Source organism: Populus nigra, chromosome 7 (genome assembly GCF_951802175.1).
Source record: "Populus nigra chromosome 7, ddPopNigr1.1, whole genome shotgun sequence".
Taxonomy (NCBI): domain Eukaryota; kingdom Viridiplantae; phylum Streptophyta; class Magnoliopsida; order Malpighiales; family Salicaceae; genus Populus; species Populus nigra.
In genome coordinates, this window is record NC_084858.1 from 14,581,574 (window position 1) to 14,603,931 (window position 22,358).

The 22,358-nt window shown below is 33.1% G+C and overlaps 3 protein-coding genes across 3 annotated transcripts; all 3 read right to left on the reverse strand.

Annotated features, from left to right (window-relative positions):
* Window positions 1-896: 896 nt before the first annotated feature.
* On the reverse strand, window positions 897-2,324 carry LOC133700085 (phenolic glucoside malonyltransferase 1-like). The gene has a single exon (XM_062123647.1). It carries the CDS (start codon window positions 2,322-2,324, stop codon window positions 897-899), a length of 1,428 nt encoding a protein of 475 aa, XP_061979631.1.
* An 11,264-nt stretch (window positions 2,325-13,588) lies between these two features.
* On the reverse strand, window positions 13,589-18,437 carry LOC133700086 (uncharacterized). Its single transcript, XM_062123648.1, has 7 exons — window positions 18,289-18,437; window positions 16,805-17,353; window positions 16,565-16,688; window positions 15,981-16,310; window positions 15,790-15,900; window positions 15,276-15,699; window positions 13,589-14,670 (listed from the first exon to the last, which is right to left on the reverse strand). Exons 1-7 carry the CDS (start codon window positions 18,435-18,437, stop codon window positions 13,589-13,591), a joined length of 2,769 nt encoding a protein of 922 aa, XP_061979632.1.
* A 2,356-nt stretch (window positions 18,438-20,793) lies between these two features.
* Window positions 20,794-21,876, reverse strand: LOC133700087 (uncharacterized). The gene has a single exon (XM_062123650.1). It carries the CDS (start codon window positions 21,874-21,876, stop codon window positions 20,794-20,796), a length of 1,083 nt encoding a protein of 360 aa, XP_061979634.1.
* Window positions 21,877-22,358: the final 482 nt, after the last annotated feature.

A 22,358-nucleotide genomic window follows, 5' to 3' on the forward strand; every position in this document is an offset into this window, starting at 1 on the left:
AAAAGATCTTTGAAAACTTTTGGAAACATTTCAGCTTTATCCAATGATTGGATCGAAAAATATGCTTGTTGATGTAAATATGTGTAATAGGATAAATTAAGCTCGAATTCAAATTTGATTGTCCTGTATCATTCTCGAAATCCTAAAACAAAGATATAGCAATACTAGGAATAAAAGAATCAAGATTGTTAGTGTTAAAATATGCCTCCTTATACACAAGTAAAATAGTAGGCATGTCATAAAAATAAGCACTTTTGATCTCTCTCTTTTGAATAGAAACTCAAATGTTTACCTATATTTTCTACACTCTCTTCTTTTCTCATTTTTATTTTCTTCTCTTCAATCCCGACTTTAATTGATTTTTTTCTCCCTTAGTGGAATCTGAGTTTTTCTCTCCTCAATTTTTTTTCCTTTAAGGCTCACTTTATTTTTCCTCTTTAAACTCATGACCTCATATGTTTTAGTTTTATTTGTCTCCTCAACTTTGCTTTCTCATTTCAACTTTAACTGATATTGTTTAAATTTTTGAAGCTCTTGTTTTGCTATCTTTTATCTTTAAAAACATTTTATGAAAATAATAAGTGATAATAATTTTAGATAAACACTCCTTATTAACCATTTCCGTGTGTGTGTGGGTGTGGGTGTGGGTGTGGGTGTGTGTGTGTCTATATATATATATATATAAAAACTTTTGGTAGAATTTATGGAAAAAATCTACTGTGAGAGAATTTATAAAAAGTTATTATAAACGTAGCTTTAGCAAAAGATAATCAAAATTTCACAAGCACAAGCAAATAGCATTACATAAATAACTCCAAAATTCCAAGTAATTAAAGCACAGCATACATTAAAAAAAAAAAGAAGCAGGCAGAGGCATGTCCTAGAGAGGCACAAGATTACAGTTTACATCGAAGGCCACTGGCAAATAGAGAACCGAATAGTTTCATCTCATGCTCCTTCAAGACTAAACCAACTTCAACTCCACCACTTTCGTCTTTGCTCTCCATTATAGAAAAGGCATCCACTCTATCTATGGTCGTAACCTCCACATTGCTTGGCTTCCCCCATCCAAAATCTGCCCCATACATCCCAAATCGGTTTGTCCCAGAAGCTCGAACCTGTCGAATATCTGGTTCCCAGTCATTGTATGGTAACCTCTCCTTTGCTCCCTCAAAAACTGATCTATTCTCTAATCCTTTTATCATCTCAGTAAGCCTCTTCGCAACATACGCAACCCCATTCTCTTTCATTAGATCTTCTCCTTCCACAACCACATCAAAGGAGCTAACACAATTACCAATATAATTCTTAGGTAATGGAGGGTTTAAACGGGATCTACAGTCTACCGTAATCAAGATTTTAATCTTATCATTGCTATTTAAGCCTTTTGCTTCAAGCATGCAAACCAACGTATATGCATATACAAGCACGTAAGTCGACAAATATATTGGCTTTGTTTGATTTGTTTCCTCTTTGGATCCAAAATTATCCAGTTGAGACTTTACCGTTTCCCGAAGCTGCTGTATATCTTCACAAGAGAGTTCGAACGTTGTTCTTACCAGGTTTGGTGGAGTTTCTGGAAATGGAAAAGGCTTCAAACTTCTAGTATTGTCATCGGAACCTGGAAGTTTTACTCCCAGCCAGAAATTCAAGTACCACATGTCTAGCCCTTCAGGATCCTGAACAACTGTTCGATTGAAAAACGGGGCTAGTTCTTCCGGTAACAAGCTAGGGATTTCCATTTTTTCATCGACTAACTGTCTGCAAATGCGAGCCCATGCATTCATGAAAAAGGATACGCTCAAGCCATCAAGAACAGCATGGTTAGTGGTGTGGCCGATGCAAAAACCTTTATTTGGAAATAAAGTGATCTGAATAGCAAGTGTAGATGCTATAGTATCAGATATTGATACATCTGGCACATAATGATGTGACTCAATAGCATCATGCACTTCACTACAGAGATGGTCAAAGTCTGCACTGGACTCGGCAACTGTAAGTTTAATACCATCATCTGGAGTATTGTACGTAATGACGGGTTTGATGGAATTTGCAGGCCATGTGAGGTTACCGGCAAGAGGACGGAAGTGGGAAAGAGTTAAAGAGAGTGAGTGCTTGACCTTGGGAAGAATTACGGAGTTAAAGAAAGTAGGGGTTAACTCAGTGAGTTTATAGAAAAAGATGCCTTGAACCGGAGGGAATTTGAGGTTGAAGATATCAGAGAAGATTAGAGGCAGATATAGCTCGGTGCTTGACTCGGGTGAGGTAGAAGACGGACTAACGTGGCAAACCTCGAGTACGTTTACTGGCTTGGTTGATGCCATGACACATAAACAAAGGAGAGATGGATATAAAGAGAGAACAGAACAAGTTCGGAAATCGAACACCTTCTTAACATGCCTTTTATAGAACCCCGAACAAACTACATATGAAACAAAATATCTTATCTTTGTTAAGGAGGAAAATCAATAGATAGAGTTTAAGTAATAAATTTATGATTTTTCTTTTGATGTTTCAGTCTATTTTGGTTTTAATCAAGGGTCATTGTAGCTCTTTGCAACTTTAGTTTTAGGCTATAATAACAAATTTAAACAATCCCTAAACTTTTAGAATATGTGTGTGTTGGAGAGAAAAAGCTTGTTGAAAACCAACATATCATAAAGTGTTAAGCTCGGCTATATATCGACGAACTGTTGAACCTATTTTTGGCAATCATCACTCCACATGTGTATTTTAACAAAAAATCCATCGAGCTTAATTTGCGTCCAAGAACCTAGCCTGCAAGATAAAAATGTTATTAGTTAAATGTATTTATAAAATACAAAAAAATTAAAAAAAATGGATGTAATAAAAAAAGTCTTACCATTTGCTTCACATAGGAAACGAATAGAATTGAGTTGTTGGTATGCGTGATAATGGAATCGCGAACATGCTGGTTCTGATTCTCTGCACTGAATTTTGACCGTCGCGTGAAACGCGCAGACATCACGTGCTAAATGTATTCCATCCATACAACCTCGAAGATGTATGGCGGTCTGAAATCCTTCCAAACACCACATCATTCCAGTCTAGAAACTCTTTTTATTTTTTATATTTTTGGGCTTTCTTTTGCGTCTCATACAAAAAATCACCCAACTTATATGATACAAATGAATTCTCTGTTAGTAAATAAAAAATAAAATTTTAATATTTGAAAAAAATTATCTTGATTTCGATCTTATTTAGTTGCAGTGTGATTTTCCCAAACCATCCTCGCAATATTATTATTAGTTCTCTCTCATTCAAATTTTCCCTTGCAGCAGAAATTTATAAATGAAAAATTTTAGTAATTTCAATAAATTAACTGAATTAACATAATAAAAAAATATTTAAGTTAATACTAACCTTAAACCTTGAAAACCATACATCGACCTATGGTTTTCATTCAGGATATTTGAAAATCTCACTCCATTGAAATAATGAAATTTTCATCAATGTTTGTAAACTTGAAAGTGCATTTTTTAAAGCTTTTCGTTCATGTTTTCATCAAAATTCTATTTTTTTTTTGTGAGAATAGTCTCATTTTTTATGTACATATTTGAAAAATCAAAATAGTTTAATTGTAAGATTATGCAAAAATAGTGTGTGCAAAATTGAGAATATCTCAATAACTTGTGGTATATCCAAAATTTAAATTATTGGTCTTCTAAAAAAAGTAACTTTCACATGCGTTTTTATGAGGATTTTGTAGAAAAAAATATTTTGGAGGCTAAATGAAAATTTTCTTATTATTTCTTATAAGTTTGGATTTGATTTTTTTTTCTTTCATTTTTGTATTTGTCTATCTCCTTAAAATGGACACATTAAGTAGATCTAGGAGTACTCTAAAATTTAACCTTGTTTTTTCCTTTGCCTTTTTTTTTTCATTGGAATCTCCATTATATAATAATTAAATAAACGAAATTCATTAGAATGTGAACTTGCTTAACTAAAAATTTCTGTTACATAAAAAGAAAAGATTTTACGATAAATACAAATTTTGAATATTTTTTTGAGTTAAAGTTCTATTTTCTTTTACATAATTAAAAAAAATAAAAAATAAAAAATAAAAACAGAAAAATTATTCAATCTTGTTAAAAGTTTTGTCTCATGGACACGTTAAGTTACGCTGCTTCTTCTTTTTTTAGTTTTCCATTCTTTTGCTTTTTGTATAATGCATGCATGTAATAATACGAGTTTTTAATTTGTAAGATAATTAACCTCTTCTAAATTAAAATTTCTCAGCATTTATTAAATAAGAAAAGATGAATAGGTAAAACACACACACGTACAAACTAATTTAAATTATATTTATATTAATAATGCATAATTGGTTGAATTAAAAGATGAAAATATAAGCTGATTCAAAAATAATTTTAAACGTAGAAAAAGAATAGAAAGTGGGATTACCCACTGGTATAAAAGACTTATAATTTTTTTTAAAAAATTTCGTAGAAGGGTGATGGCTGTTAAGGGCATTGATTTGTTTTTCATATGTATTTGAATGTTTGGTTAGGTTTTGAATCGTAGAATATTTGGTATGTTATTGAATGGTTGAAAACAAAACTATATTTGAAAGTGAGTGACATTAATGATTGAAGGTGACGCCTTGTCCGTATTGAGTTGGCAGTTTGCAAGCTTCTAGTAAAAGAAAGAAATTTGTTTTCAACAAGTTTTTAAAACTAAATAAAAATATCATATATTTATTATTTGACACACATAGGATAAAATAAAATAAATTTATTAAAATGATTAACAAAAATAACAAAGTAACTCTACTTATGTATCAAGGGTAAATGAAAAAGGCCTAAACATCACTAAATACCAAATCCAAATGAGTAGTGCTTATATGTTTAGAAGAACTTGATGATAATTTGCTAGATTTACCTAAATGGCAAGATTATAAACTTTTTAAGGGAAACTATATGATGTAGCATATGAGAGTGAGGATGGATAAGTCAATGGTGCCAGGGTTTAGATGACACACTAACAACATAAAAGGCAAGAGTACTGGTAGATAAGATGAAGCATGATGAAGATAAAGACCACCTTTGGCAGTATGGGAAAAAACTATAGTCTTGGAAATACAATATTTGATAAGAAAATAATTACCATGGAATTCAAAAAACATATCATTATCTATAAAAGACTGATGAACAAGAAGTAAGGATAGATATGGTTTGTATCATGAAGGGAGAGGTCAAAACCAATGCTAAAGTGGTCTGAATGGTCAAAAAAGGATGAATACACAAAGGATGAAATTATGTGCTCTAAAAAATATAATTGTTTTTCATAAATTTTATAGGAAGGTAATGATAGGCATGTTGAATAAAGTTGTTACTAATTTTTTGTAGGGTAGAATTGGTAGCATTACGCGGAGGAACAATTAGCGACAGTGAGGGTTGTGTTGTCTTGGGTTAGGATGTTGAAGAGTTTTGTGAAGAAGACATGTTCTCTAGGGTGGCCAGTTATGAATTAGGATCTGATATCATAATAAAATATGAAAAAATAATAATTTAAAAAGAAATAAAAATATTTTTTTAAATATATATATGTTTTTTTTACATAGGTATAAGCCTAGCTAAACTTTGTCGCACGTGTGCGGCGTCGCGACGATCGCCCACCACTCTCAAGTAAAATGGAATGTGGTTATATCTGGCACAGGTGGAGAGGCAAGGAATGCTTGCCTCTTATCAATAAAACATGGACTGGGAGTCCGCACCTAGTATTCTGGTAATTAGGAACCCTAACTAGTCTCAGAGATCGGGTATGGAGACTGGTTGCGTAAAGGAAAGGTACGTATTAGCACTCCAAATACGCCCTACCTAAGGTAGACTGCATTGTTTCGTCTGATAAAATCTAAAGTCATGTTGTGATTTCTAATTGTTGGTCTGTTTAAGGTTCGAGACAAGCCTTCCTTAATAAGGAGATTCTTATCTTAATGCGGTAAAACCTAACCGTTCTATTGTCCGAAAAAGAATTAAATATCCGGAATACGCATTACGTGTAATGTCATACCCCGGGTTCTATTGTCCCCAAAAAAGAATTAAATATACAGAATACGCATTACGTGTAATGTCATACCCCGGATACTAAGAGACAAACAAACAAAATAAAATTTTTGTTGTTTTTGAAATTTTGGCCAATGTTTTCTTGACTTTAATAAACTGGTTATTAAAGTCAAAATGTATGCTAAAACATTGTTTATTTTGATGTATGAAAAACACAATATGATTTTTTTAGCTTTTGAGACACTTGCCCATATGCACAAAAACATTTTTTTCTTTTTCAATTTTTTCTGTATTTTTAGAAGTTTTGACGAAAATCGGGTATTTTAATACCGGATTTTGTATTTTTACAACATAAAAATATTACCCAATATTAATGGAAATGACATAAAAACTATGCGGAAAACTTGCAAAATTTCCGAAAAAAATTTTTGAATTTTGAATTTTTCTTTTCTTCTTTTTGGAATTTTTTTATTTGGCCAGTCAGGCTCAAATACATGGGCTGGGCTGAACCTGGCCCAACTACATGGGTTGGGCTGGTGCTGCCAGCCCATTACAATGGACCTCCACTGTTCATATGCAACGTGAATAGTAGAGAGGGAAACGCAGAAGGAGAAGAAGGAGGTAGAGGAGGAGAGGGAAGAAGGCTGACCTGAAGTGGCGTCGAGGCGGTGCTGATGGCGTCAACAGGCAGCAGCGCTGGTGGTTCGCGGCGGCCGACGGTGCTGCTCCTTCTTCTTCCTCTCTCTTTTGTTTTTTCGTTCTCTTCTCTACTTCTTTTTTTTTCTTTCGGCCTTCCCCCTCTCTTTTCTCTTCTTTCTCTTCTCTTCTCCGCCCTTTCTCTTCTGTTCTCTCTTTTTTTTCGTCCCCTCTTGGTTTTTTTTTCTTCCCCTTCCCCTGTTTTTATAGGCAAAATAAGGGAGGGAGACGTGGTTGGGGTGGCCACTGTGCTGCCCCCTCTCCACCGCCCCTTCAACACGTGGAAAGTGGGTTGTGTCGGCGTCTTTTTGAAGGTGTCGGCGTCTTTTTTGGAAGGATTGAGGGCGGTGACAAAGGAAGGAAGAAAAATCATCTTCTTCCCCTATTTCGCACGTCCAGGGGAAAAAGATGATGGTGCCGTTCAAAACGGCATTGTTTCGATCTTCTCTTCTTTTTTTGGGAACAGTGAATGAAACGACGCCGTTTTGGACAAAACGCGCTGTTTTATTTAAAAGGAAAAGGTGGCAAAATGTGTTAAATTTCACATTGATCCTCAATTTGTTATTTGTTCAATCAAGTCCTAAATTGCAATTTTAATTTAAAAATCAATGCAATTGCATCCCTGCCAAAATCTAATAGCAGCCCTGAAGTTAGCCGCCTTTTTCACTTTGATCCGTGGTATTGAATTAGTGCAATTTGACCCTCAATTGAGCAATAAACTTCTAATTTCTTCAATTAGGCCTCTGATTCGGTGTTAATTAAACCCCTCTATTTCATGCCTTTTTCATTTTGGTCCATGGTTTCAGATTTCTTCAATTAAGTCCCTAATTGACCATCAAACTTCAATACTTATGCAATTAAGCCCCTGATTTGACCAAATTAACTTCCAAAAATTATAATTTGACCCCAAAACTTTAATTTCTTCCAATTAAAGCCCAAATTAACTCCAAAATCAATTTTTCTTGCAATCAAAACCTCCATAAATTCAATTAAACCTTCAATAAAATTTAATTGAGTCCATAAATATCTGATTTTGGACTTTTCTTCCTCAAATTGAATTTTTTTTGTCAACAGGGCTCTCACCAGTCAATAAAATACTGTCAAATTTTAATCTTTGTATTTTTAAACCTCCTCAACCAATTTTTGACCATTTTCTGAGCGCTCTGACATCCTCTTCTCACTGCTATTATTTTTTTGTGATAATATTTTTTTGATTTTTTGTGTATTTTATTATTTTTTGTGCGGGGACCCAAAAATAGGTCACAACAAACCTAATGAATTTTTTATAATGAATCCTAAAATCACAAGGGACATTTTGGTGTTCCAAAGAGAAGAAAAGGTAAAAGAATTTTTTTTTTTAAAAAAGTCACCATCTAGTTTTAAAGGTAACTAGAATACCCTAAAACTGGTCTTGCATCGATTCTAAGATAAGGAAATGATTATGTGAAAGGAAAGAAAAAAATTACTCTAGGTATAAATCTAACTAACCTTAATGAGTTTTGTACAATGAATCCTAAAATCACAAGGGACATTTTGGTGTTCCAAAAGGGAGAAAAGGTAAAAGAAATAAAAAATTAAAAAAAATCATCATCTAGATTGAAAGGTAATTAGAACACCTTAAACATGGTCTTACATCGATTTTAAGATAAGAAAATGGTTACCTCAAAAGAACTATAAAAATTACTCTAGTGGATGCTTTTTGTGTTTTATATTATGTTGCCTCGTGTTTATATTAATATAAAAATAAACAAAGATAAATAAATAAATATTATCCTTGGGGAAATGGTGGGCTAAGAACCTGATAGTGCACATAGATAAATGAAATATATAGATAAAAAATTGACACAAATGCATCCAAAATATCATCCTCGATCATCACCATCAAGGACTTTCTTTCATATACTAAATATACATGCAAAAACAGGTAAAAACACACATAAAAAAGCATGCAAATGAATCGGCAAGCAAAATCAGCCACAACATTAAACAAAATATGATAAGAAAAATCTAATAACGTTTAGGAGACACATTAGAACTATTGGTGGATTCTTTTTTTATTTTAGATTTGACTATGGGATAAAGGAGATATAAAGGGAATTTTATTTTTAGATAAGGACTTGCAAAAGTTGAGTAGCCACAAAGACGTGACAGTCTTAGACTCGCAGAAGACAAGTGAAAAGTATTTTACTTTTGCTCCTTATTTCATTCATCCAGTGAGATAACTCTTTTTAGCTTAGATGAACTGTAAAGATAATTTAATTGAAGCCCTTGCCCTAACAACACTTCCTCCAAAGTTAGGGTTTCTAACTCCCTTGGTCTTCACCTAATTGTGGAAGAGTATTAATGTGACTCTCCATCTTGCACCTTTCTTCAGCTCTTTCCATACCTCTGGATGTCTGGTGTTCAATCATCAGGAAACAACTAATAAACCAGATTATTGAAGTTAATATAGGACAGCGTTCTGGATATTTATTGGGAATTAGGAATATTTTCATTGTTCAATAGATTTCCCTTCATTAACTAAATTGATTGATGTAACTTGGATACGAGATTTTTTTTTATATATTCAAATTAAAGCAAAACTGTTGAAGGATCAAATTTTGAACAATTTTACAAACAAGCTATAACAACAATCTTACACAATTCACTAAAAAAAATCATAGCACAAACATTGAAATAAAATAACAAATAAAGTTGGATAAAAACAAAAAATTAAGCAAAGCATGAGCAAAATATGAAAAAAAGTTTGAGATTGTTTTTATTTTAAATACAAAGAAAGTATCATAGATATCCATTTATTGAATGTTTTCACGCAAACAAATCACAATGACGTACATTTTAAGTACTCAATTTCATAGAAGAAATGTGGTTTTTTTTTTAATGTAAAAATGATAACTCAAAGCCGTCATATTGAGTATCCTAATCACAATCAAGCACAACAACATAGGGGTGAGCAAAAAAACTAAAAAACTGATTAAATCGAGAAAACTGGAAAAAAAATAACTGAAAAAACCGAACCGTGAAAAAAAAACCAACTGGTTCGGTTCGGTTTTGGATTTATAAGCCTGCAACCAAAAAAACCGAATCAAACCAAACTGGAATAAAAACTGAGCCAAACCGGAAAAAACTGAGCCTAACCGGTTTGAACCGGTTTTTTCCCTAAAATAACCGAACCAAACCAAACCGAAACCAATCGGTTTGAATCGGTTTTGGTTTTTTTTTAAAAAAACCGATTTTGGTTACTTGTTTTTGGTAAAAACTGAACCGAACTAAAAATGATCACCCCTACAACAACACACCAAGCATTGATTAAATTTACACAATAACAACACTCATGGAAAATAAACAAGACAATCATAAATACAACAGGATCACAACAAGAACAAACTATTATGCCTTAAACAAACAATCTCAGTTCATTTATCTTTCTTTTTAAATTTTCTTATAAAAAAATATTTTTAATTTCATTAATTTTCATAATTTCTTTTTAATAAATTACTAATTAAAAAAATTTGACCAAGTGTTTACAAATTCGTGGACACTAATAAAACTCATTTTCATGGCTGGAAATGGAGTGAATGGTGACTTTCTCTCTCCTCACTAGAATCCAGCGACAACTATCTCTCTCTTCTCTCTAAACAAAAACTAAAAAATAATACAAATGAACTTGTGTATCGAAAGTGATTTTAAAAATTTTTTAAGGCATCTAAATTGTAAGAATCCAACAACACCTATCTCTCTCCTCTCTCTAAACAAAGACTAAAAAATAATACAAGTAAACTTGTGTATTGAAAGTGATTTTTTTAAAATGTTAAGGTATCTAAATTGTATAAATTATGTTATTTTTAAAGATCGAGGACCGAAGTATATTTTGCATAGCATCTCTGGTACGCCATTCATATTTGGGGTCTTTTTCATTTCAGTTCTTATTCTTTTAATTTACCTCTTGACTAAGAAATCATAAGCGATTAGCTTTCAATTAGGATCAAATCGCACAAAATAAAATTTTGAGGACCAAAATGAATTATTAGAAAAAGAACAGTAAATCCACAATGTTCAATGTTTAGTGAGTGTGTAAACAGTGCTCAGCTAAGTGAAAACAAAACACGGTTTATAAGTTCTTATAACTAGAGAGTAGGATAACAAGAATGTTTCTTCATGGACATGATGGAGAGATCGGCATGGAAAAATTACTACTAGAAATTCAACTAAAACCAACAGACTTACCAACGAGAACTCCGGTTGGTATTTTTTTTCACTTCCAGAATGTTTATAACTTACCAACAGTGCCCAGCTCGGACCTGGTATGACCATAGATAAAAACATGAACTCCGCCTCATACACATCCCGGTGGCACGTTATAAACCATTAGTTTGACCGGCCAACAAGAATAAGGAGCAGCAAATAACCCAACTGGGTTGAATTCGTTTATACATAACCTAAGATGCACGTTCTTTGATTCAGCTAGAAAGTGAGAATGCACACTGTTAAAGTGTTTCCATGCTTCGCTGTTAGAAGGATGCACCATCACTCCATCAACTGCATGATGTGATTGGTGCCATGTCATGTGCTCAGTAGTCCTTGGTGACATGAATAACGTATGTAATCTAGGTGTGATTGAGAAGTATATAAGTTTTTTATATGCCACGAGTCTTTCCCCTGCTGGTTCTGGGTTTGTAACGGGAATGCCCACATGTCATGCACTCGGTCAGCTCAGCATTTTCAAGGTAGCATAACATGTAGAAGTTAGGGCACATGTCAATTTTCTGGTATCCTAAACCGAGAGGTTTCATCATGGACTTTGCAGCATAAAAGTTCTCTTTCAGCCTGTTCCCTTTAGGTAAAATGCTTCTCGCCCATTCTATAATCTTGTCATAACCGGCCTCACTAAACCTGTGATTTAACTTCATGGTGAACACCTGTGCTACGGCCGATAATTTACTGTGGTTCATGCAGCCATCCCATAATGGATAGTCAGAATCTTTCAACAGATTAAAAAACCATGTTGCATCTGCATTAGAATCTTCTTCTACAATTGGACATTCACTGACATTACCTTCACTCATTCTCATTGCATCCATAACCATATTCATGTAAGGATTACTGTTGTCATTTCTAACTGCATGCACGTTGCTAGCACTAGAAGTTGACCCAACCACCCTTTCTACCATGCTCTCATTAGGAACAAATAGTTCTTCGTGGGCATACCAACACAGGTAATCCTCCATGAACCCTTTGGTTAAAAGATGCATCGTTACAACATCTTGATGCAGAAACTTTTTATTTTTACACTTCATGCATGGACACCTAATATCGTCATCAGTAAAATTCCTCGGAATAGATGTTGTGAAATTAATAAAACCCTAAACCCTGTTACAATAATCCATCATCTGCAATCCTTAGGGTGAGTCCCGATATATCATGAATGATCATCCATGACTTCTATAGAACCTCTATAAAATTATAACGACAACATGTATTAAGTATTTATGTTACGTAAATAAATTTGCAAAAATATTGATTTGCCTCGACATTATCCAACAAACTAAAAAAACCCTTATGTTAAATATTCATTATCAATTATCAATTATCAACGTCTATATATATGTATATATATATATATATATATATACAGAAATCACAACTTCGCAATAGAATTGATAAAAATTAAAACGGACCCGTTAAACAAGCTATTATTTATTTCACAACATATCTAATTCAATGTAATTCAAACAAAGTTTCAACAATTTACAAGCAAATACAATTTGACAAAATCTAAAACAAACTATAACAACTACAAAATTATACATTCATACTATAAATTTCTTTGACAAATAACATTCAAACAAGTACATACGTTAACAAAAATATACATATACTAAAAAACCAATAAAAAATAATAAAATTGACATTTAAATGTTAAAACTAAAAATGATAGATTTACTTACAAAAAATAATAAAATCCACAATAAATTGCTCGGAGAACGGATGTTGTGACCACGTACAAAAGTATAAGAAACTTGAGTGACTGTATTAAAAAGATGGAATCACCGACGGAACGTTTCCGTCGATATACCCATCGGTGAGTCCATCGGTGACTGTGCCACGTCACTGTATGGCGATCTCGGTTTGAATCCCTCGGTCATCCCATCGGTAAAATCATCTGAAAAAAATCCACGTCATCATACCGTTGCAATGTTTTAAAAAAACTATGGGCGATTTCTTATACTGTCGCCGATACGGTCGGTATATACCGATAGTATCGCCGATGAAAATTGTTTGTCGATAAATACCGACAGAAGTAGAGACAGAATTATTTTTGTTAGTAATTTTTACTGATGAAAAAATTCCGTTGGTTTTTTCTAATTTTCTAGTAGTGAAACTTTTACCGACAGAATGATAATCTTACATTGACGGAAAATAACCGTCCATAAAACTGTTAATGTTGTAGTGAATCTTCTGCCCTGCCATGTTGTAATATTCAACACCTTATCTTAGTACGTAATAGATAATCAGATTTCCACAACAAGTAGCAAATAAAATTACATTAATAACTCCAAAAGTCTTAGAAATTGAAGCACAGCATAAATATTAGAGGAAAAAAAGAAGAGTATAAGCATGTCTTAGAGAGGTATACACGATTACAGTTCACATTTTAAGGCCACTGGTTATTAAGACAGAAAAACTTATGAAGAAGATATATAATGCAGCTGGGAGAAATCTCTTGTTCTATTGAACAAACTTGGCTATTATATAGCCTAAACTGAAACCAAAGAGTAACATGGTACGACTAATTCAATGAAACAGTATCCCTTAGCAATAGGAATTTATTGACTAAGTGGTAAGAAACCACTGACAACTGTCTAACATGTAGACTGAGAAATCTTAACTCTGGTAAATAGAGAACCGAATAGTTTCATCTCATGCTCCTTCAAGACTAAACCAACTTCAACTCCACCACCTTCATCTTTGCTCTCCATAATAGAAAAGGCACCAGTTCTAGCTATTGTCGTGACCTCCACATTGCTTGGCTTCCCCCATCCAAAATCTGCCCCATACATCCCAAATCGGTTTGTCCCAACAGCTCGAACCGTTTGAGTAAATTTCTCCCAATCAGTGTATGGTATCCTCTCCTTTGCTCCCTCGAGAACTGATCTATTCTCTAATCCTTTTATCATCTCAGTAAGCCTCTTCGCAACATACGCAACCCCATTCTCTTTCATGAGATCTTCTCTTTCCACAACCACATCAAAGGAGCTAACACAATTACCAATATAATTCTTAGGTAATGGAGGGTTTAAACGGGCTCTACAGTCTACCGGAATCACAATCTTAATCTTATCATTGCTATTTATGCCTTTTGCTTCAAGCATGCAAACCATTGTATATGCATATACAAGCACGTAAGTCGACAAATATATTGGCTTTGTTTGATTTGCTTCCTCTTTAGATCCAAGCTTATCAAGTTGAGAGTTTATCGTTTTCCGAAGCTTCTGTATGTCTTCACGAGAAAGTTCGAGGACATGTCTAACCCTTGGGAAGAATTTCAAACTCCTAGGATTGTTATCAGAACCTGGAGATTTCACTCCCAGCCAGAATTTCAAGTACGACATGTCTAACCCTTCTGGATCCTGAACAGCTGTTCGATTGAAAAACGGGGTTAATTCTTCCGGTAACAAGCTAGGGTTTTCCATATTTTCATCGACTAACTGTTTGCAAATGCGAGCCCATGCATTCATGAAGAAGGATACGCTCAAGCCATCAAGAACAGCATGGTTAGTGGTGTGGCCGATGCAAAAACCTTTATTTGGAAATAAAGTGATCTGAATAGCAAGTGTAGAGGCTATAGTATCAGATATTGATACATTTGGCACATAATGATGTGACTCAATAGCATCATGTACTTCACTACAGAGATGGTCAAAGTCTGCCCTGGACTCGGCAACTGTAAGTTTAATACCATCATCTGGAGCACTACTAAAAAATGGAGTAATTAGCAACGGACGATTCTGTTGCAAATAATACTAAAATCCGTTGCTAAAATAATTTAGCAATGGAATCATCAACGGAAAACTAGCAACGGATTATCCGTTGCTGCCAAATCAGCAACGGATAAATCCGTTGCTAGTTTTGTGAATCAGCAACAGATTCATTCATCAGTTGCAATCACCAACGGAGAATCCGTTGGTGATTGCATTTGTTTTTATTAAATTAATTTTTATTTATTTATTAAAATCACTTTTAATTTATTTATTTATTTATTTATGGATATTTTAAAAGTTGTAGAATTTATATAACCAACATAAATTAATTAATATTAAAAATAATTATATCATTAATAAAAAACAAAATAAAAATAATATTCATATTATAAAAATTTAGTTAAACTTGCATTAATACAATTAAGTTCAAATACAATAAAAAAAAACAACAAAAGATACAATCATGGTGCTGGTTGCGAAGACGAATCATGATATTGTGGATCAACACAAGATTGATCAGGATATAAAGGTCGAGGTGTAGGTCGAAAAATTGGTTGAGATGCGGGACCTATAGGTGTCATTATCTGAGGAGCCATAGGTGGCGATATTGATGGAGTCAAAGGTGGTGGCATACCTTGATTAATATTTGATGTCCCACCATGGTATCCAAGATTGTTCACAAGATATTCTTTCATGGAATCCATCTGCCGTTTCATTTCAAGAATAAAATCATCTTTTTTCTTTATCTCTTCTTCTTTATCCTTTATCTCCTTTTGCAATGCTCGATACGATGAACTGGGATATGATGACTCCACCGAGTAGGAATGTGATGAAGAGCTTGTACTAACTTTTGATTTTGGCATACGAGGTGCACCATATACCCTACCCTTTGTAACTCCTCCTGAAGCCACACACCAAGCTGCTCCATCAAATGAAGGATGATTTTCCCGATCAGTTCCATACTTTGAAATCATCTCCATTTTATAATTTTCCTATAAATAAAATACATGCAATAATAAATTAATTTGAATGTTGAATAATACTTAAGTTATATTAAGAAATAATCAAATAAAAATACATACAACCACTTTTTTAGACTTGTTGTCGACGAAGCTACCAGATTGCTTAATACTTTGATGCAAAGCTGAAAAGACATCATCCCATGGAGGTTCTTTTCCACCAGCTTCCTCTTGCTTTCAAGATTAATAAATATTATAAAAGATAAATATACAAATTTTAATTTATTATCTTAAGCATAAAAAAGAATCCATACCATGTTAGCTCGATATGATGCAAATGACACTGTTCCTCCAGAATGAGTGCTTATTTTGCCATCTGTTTTGGTTAATCGATTCCTCCTAGCAGATTCAGATCTCCTTTGAAATTCAGGGGTGGACCAAACATCTTTGATCATTTGATTCCAGTTATCATTGTTTATCCAGGCAGGACCTTTATCAAGACAATCTATAATATTTGTAGTGTTTTCTTTTGACATGGCTTTCTTGCGAGCTCGTGTCAATTGTTGATTCAAAGCTATCCTAGCCTTATCTTCCCAAATATTACGAACAATCGACTCATCTTCCTCAGGAAAGGAATATTTTTTCTACCAAATAATATATATACGAAGTAAAAAGAGTGCACAAAATTTCAAATTATATAAATAATTAACAATCTTGTTCAGAATTTGCAAGATGATGTAATAACTAAAGAAATTAAATGATATTAAAGAGTAAACAAGAAATAAGAACAAATTATAACACAAATCAGTCATAGCTATTCAGTTGATAATTTTCATAATTCTACATTAAAGTGATCAAAATTGAAAAGAATATTATGACAATTAGTGTTGGTTCTTACCTTAAACTCTTTAAAGAGTTCATCCCTGCACATTGGATCTACTTTTTCCCAAGAGTGCCATGCTCCCTTAAAATTGGACCTCAAAATATCTCCGATTGCACGGCCACACGATGCGTTATTAAACCTGAAAATATATAATAACAAACTTATATTAAACAAATAATTACACAATAATAAGTAATTTTTTTCATACTTGAAAATATAACCTTAATAAGTTAGTTATTAAAAGTTTGAACTCACTCTGTTGTTCCATACAAACAAAGCTCTTTTTTTCTTGTTATTGGATCTATTGGCGTGTCAAAACCCTTCCTTTTAACACTTTGATCATAATTGTATGGAGAAGACGTTGAACCGTGATATGATGGAACACCATCTTGATCCTCATCACATACATCTCTCTCATCACATACACCTCTCTCATTACTACCGTCTCCCTCATCTTCATTTCTAATGTTCACATCATCATCATTACCATCAACTCTCCCATAAGTCCCATATAAATTATGTCCTCCATAAACAAGTTGGTTATCTCGAGAGAAACCTCCTTGAGTTTGAAGCAAATCTTGAAAACGAAAGCCCTCACAATATTGATATGCATCAACCCTCCCATAATCATGTGGAGGAGGATGTGTACTCCCCAAAGTGGGTATATAATACTCATTTACGTTCTGATACACAGGTTGATGAAATGTGGATCCTTTGTTATTATGCCTTGATGTAGTTTGAAATGACTTGGATGAAGTAGACCTGTCACTCCTAGAATCTAATATGGATCCTCGTCGAGGCATGCTAAAACCAGAAAAAATAACTAACATTTAATATGAATATATACAACATAACAATAAATTAGCTCATATTTAAACCATCAGGAACAAAAAATTCACAGATATTTTCCCAAGACTGCCATAACTAGAATGAAAACAAACTGTTAAATCTCATTTTTTTCCCAATTCATTACAAACAATATCTAGTTTATGATGTTCAAAATCAGTATGGATTGTCCACTTAATAGTCATCACTCCGAAAAATATTATACTTCAAATAAAATAATTACTGTAACAAAACCAAATATATAAATAACATCAAGACAATTTCATTAAGCATTCCTTGCAATGACAAAACTCAACCATGAAGTTTAAATTGTCAAAAGCCAGTTAACACAAACAATAATAAAAATAAAAATCTAAATAATTAATTAAACATAAATCAAAATTTATAAGTATGCTTACCTTAATGTTTGGTCCTATAAATCAAAACATTGAGTAGGAAGAACCCTTTCTTTCACGCTTCAGCATCTGTAAGCAAGAAAATGAATCACAAAATAAAATATAACATCAGAATCACAATTTAAAGATTGATACTTGAAAGGTTATAAATGGTTTCAAAGGTGAATGAAAATGATTTATGTAATGTGATGCATAACACACACTTGAATAAAATAATAAAAAAAAACATTGAAAGCCTAAATATTGTCAAATAATATGAAATCATTCATACATATAATAAAGATAATTCATTACATATACTACAAAATATAATTAACTTGTGCTACTCATTATTATCATCATTCCTAACCATCACCACCATAACAATCATCCTCATCATCATCATCTTCTTCTTCTTCACCATCACCATCACCATCACCATCTTCTTCTTCATCTTCATCTTCATCTTCATCATCTTTGTTTCCCCAATTCATGTCAAGTTGAATCAATTCATGTTGCCTGATTTCTTTATAATAAGATGATTCAACAAGTATATTTGGATCATCAAGTGTTGTAGTAGGAAGGACACGACATGGTTGAGAAATCTCATCTGACTGATCAACATCAAATGATCTCACATTGTTGGCATCTTCAATAAATTCACCCATGTCAACATTATAACGACTTCTAGCAGTTGTCTTAATAACCGTCCACCATTCTTATGATTTATTACCAGGTGGATATGTATAGTAGACTTGTTGACATTGTTGTGCTAACACAAAATCTTCATTTCCATGTAGTCGAGATGTGTGCTTGATTTCAACCAAACCATTCGAAGGATGCACTCTAATCCCTCGTTTTGTATCATACCAATTACATTTAAACATAAATAACTTGCACTTACTCCCCAAGTATTTTAGCCGAACAACTTCTTTAAGCATTCCATAATAATCACGTTCATTATCATCATAGCAACTTCCTTTCACGCAAACTCCACTATTCATTGTCTTTTTAAAACGGCCATAATGTTGAGTATGAAATTTAAAACCATTCACATAATACCCATTATAACATTTCACTGAAGTTGAAGGGCCCATAGCAAGTCCAAAGAGCTGATTTTCAATTCCATTAGATTGGTATTCCACCTAGCATAATAGTTAACTCCATAAGAAATAATGATTTAAAAATGATTAATAATATTTTTAAAGTAGCTAATTGACATAAAATATAAATTAATTTTATTAAAATACTTACATTATTTTTTAACCAATTTGGAAAGATTGCTTCGCATAATTTTTCAATTTCACCATCACTCACATATGGTTGTTGTGACTTTAGCTCTTGTCGACATTGCCTAAAATTTTAAAATGTAAAAGTTAATAATAAATTATTATAAATTTAGTACAAAATAATATTTCATACTTACTCTAAATAAGGCTTCAGTTCTTGACAATTGAATATCACATAGTTATGCGCAATTTGCATTTCAGCATGTGACAACTGTCTTTTATAAAATCTTTTGGATAATTTTTTTCCTGGATAGGAAAAAATAGAAAGACATCCATCTACACTTCTAAGGCCACCATCATCATTCTGTGGAACTCGATTCCAAATTGTTTGCACGTCATCACCAAAATAATGAGATGCAAAATTGGTAATTTCATCAATCAAGTATGCTTCACATATGGAACCCTCACCTTTAGCTTTATTGGTCACTTTCTTCTTCAAATAAAACATATACCTATATCATTTCTGTCAATTAGTTTATTTTTAAAAAATAAAAAGTGAATAAAATTAACATAGTATGAAAACATACCGTTCAAATGGATACATCCATTGATATTGAACTGGTCCACCAACTTTTGCCTCGTAAGGTAGATGTATCGTCAAGTGTTCCATGGAGTCAAAGAAGGATGGAGGAAAAATCCTTTCAAGTTTGCAAATTATTTCAATTATATTCATCTGCATTAACTCCATGTGTTGGGCATTTAAATTTGTTGAACAAATATCTCGAAAAAATACGGACAGTTCAGTTAATGCATCCCACAGTGGCCTAGGTAAGTAAGGTCGGAAAGCGGTTGGAAGAAGTCTTTGAATGAAGACATGACAATCATGGCTCTTCATCCCCGAAACCTTACATTGTGCCTCTTTCACACATCGTGAAATGCTTGAAGCATAACCATCAGGAAATGATAATTCCTTCATCCATGACAAAACTTCTTGTTGTTGTTTCTTGTGTAGACAATAAGTGCCTTTAGGTTTGTAAACCCGACCACTCATATCTTGTTGCAAATGTAAATTTGGCTTATGACAATACAATTGAATATCCAACCTAGCCTTTAAATTGTCCTTGCTTCTATTTGGACAATCCATTACTGTATAAAAAATATTGTCAAAGACATTTTTCTCAATATGCATGACATCAAGATTATGACGAATCAAATTTGTATGCCAATATGGAAGCTCCCAGAAAATGCTCTTCTTCACCCAATTGTGCTTAACACCAAAGCCAGGAATTTTATCATTATATGATGAACCTCCATTATGTCCCTCAGTATACTTGGACACTTCGTTTAACATTTCCAAACCAGATGGACGAGGTAAAGGAGGAAGCCTTTCAATTACTCCTTTCAAAAACTTATCAGATTGAAATCTATATGGGTGGTTCATGGGTAGGAATCGTCGATGACAATAAAAAAATGTAGTTTTCCCCCCATTTTTTAATCTAAAAGCCTTGCTATGCTCCATACAATAAGGACAAGACAAATTTCCATGAGTACTCCACCCCGATAACATGCCATATGCTGGAAAGTCACTAATGGTCCACATCAAAGCTACCCTTAATTGAAAATTTTCCTTTCTGTATACATCATATGTTTCAACACCAAAAAACCACAAATTCTTTAACTCATCAATCAAAGGTCTTAGAAAAACATCAAGCTTTTTACCCAGATTCTTTGGCCCAGGAATCATCATTGTCAAAAACATGAATGGTCTAGTCATGCACTTTCACGGAGGCAAATTTTAAACAGTCACAATTACTGGCCAACAAGAGTATGTATTTGAAGACATGTCAAATGGACAAAACCCATCAGTGCACAACCCTAACCGAATATTTCTCGGATCTGATGCAAAGCTTAAGTGGACACGATTAAACTCCTTCCATGCCTCCCCATCAGATGGGTGCACCATAACCCCATTATCAGACTTATGAAAATGATGCCATGTCATATCTTTGGCATGATATGGAGACATGAATAGTCTCTGAAGCCTTAGTGTTAGAGGAAAGTATCGCAGTTGCTTCTCTGCCTTATTGGAACCTTTACTAGTTAGATTTCTAGGTTTGTATAGTGAACTTCCACAAAAATCACAATTTATTTTCATTGCATCTGCCCCATAGTACAACATACAGTAATTAGGACACACATCATATTTCTCATAACCAAGTCCAAGTGGCCGCATAAATTTCTTGGCATCATAAAAATTTGAAACCAAATTTTCATCATTAGGCATGCAACTTTTTGTAAAGTCAATAAAATTGTTGAAGGCATTCTGAGTCAAATTTAAAGTTGACTTCATATTAAGCAATTGTACACAAGCAGATAATTTGGATTGCTTGGTACACCCATCCCACAACGGCTCCTCCGCAGCTTTCAAAAGCTTAAAAAATTTAGTTGCCTCCGGATTTGGAATTTCCCCTACTACCATAGGACTAGACACATTATCATTATAGAATGCATCACCAACCCCCATTGCATCCATAACCAGATTCCTATATGGATTCTCTAGACAAACATCATTCACATCATGACTCATTATAATCGATGAAGGTCCAGCCAATATTGGTTCTGTGACATAAGGCTCCCCATGTACAGTCCAATTTTCATAACAAGGCAAAAAACCTTTTGTCAATAGATGTTTATAAACATCATCTTCCTTTAAAAACTTTTGATTTTTGCACCTCACACAAGGACATCTAATTTTTCCCCCAGATATATTTTTATCAATTGAAAATGCAAAATTGATAAATCTTCTAACACCAGTAATGTATTCAGGACGAAGGCGACCATCCATAAGACGACGATACATCCACGATCGATCATCCATGTTAATCTAATTAACATGACAACACCAATAAGCATTTTTCTAAAATACGAATACTTCTTTAACTACTAGTACTTAAACAATCATTTGAAATAAAATATGTACCACATGAATAAAGTTTAATTATTTGTCCAGCTCAAACATATATGAAGCTAAAAAATGGATAACTGTTTTTCTTTTACTTTTTCTTATTGAGTTTTTAAATATATGGGTTGTTTAGTGTGACAATATGAGTGTGTGAGGAATTCCCACACACTCATATTGTCATTTATATTTTCTAACTAGTGACAAAAATATACTTTTTAGATTATGTTCGGTTAGTATTTTATACAGAATGAATGGATAAAGAAAAAAAAATATTTAGTTGAACAAATATTAAATAAATTTATCTTTATAATAGTTTTGGAGTTCATTTTTTTTATTGGTCCTTCTAACTTTTGTTACCACCTGAAATAGTTTTTTTTATTTTATTTCGATCCTTTTAT

Excerpts from the sequence above, each read along its gene's own strand:
- LOC133700085 (XM_062123647.1), bottom strand. The coding sequence starts at position 2,324 with ATGGCATCAACCAAGCCAGTAAACGTACTCGAGGTTTGCCACGTTAGT.
- LOC133700086 (XM_062123648.1), bottom strand. The coding sequence starts at position 18,437 with ATGGGTGAATTTATTGAAGATGCCAACAATGTGAGATCATTTGATGTT. Across the intron at positions 17,354-18,288 it reads TCTTATTATAAAGAAATCAG|CATGCCTCGACGAGGATCCA; the intron begins GCAACATGAATT and ends TTCTGGTTTTAG. Across the intron at positions 14,671-15,275 it reads TCAGATAATGACACCTATAG|TTGCCGAGTCCAGGGCAGAC; the intron begins GTCCCGCATCTC and ends TTAAACTTACAG.
- LOC133700087 (XM_062123650.1), bottom strand. The coding sequence starts at position 21,876 with ATGGATGATCGATCGTGGATGTATCGTCGTCTTATGGATGGTCGCCTT.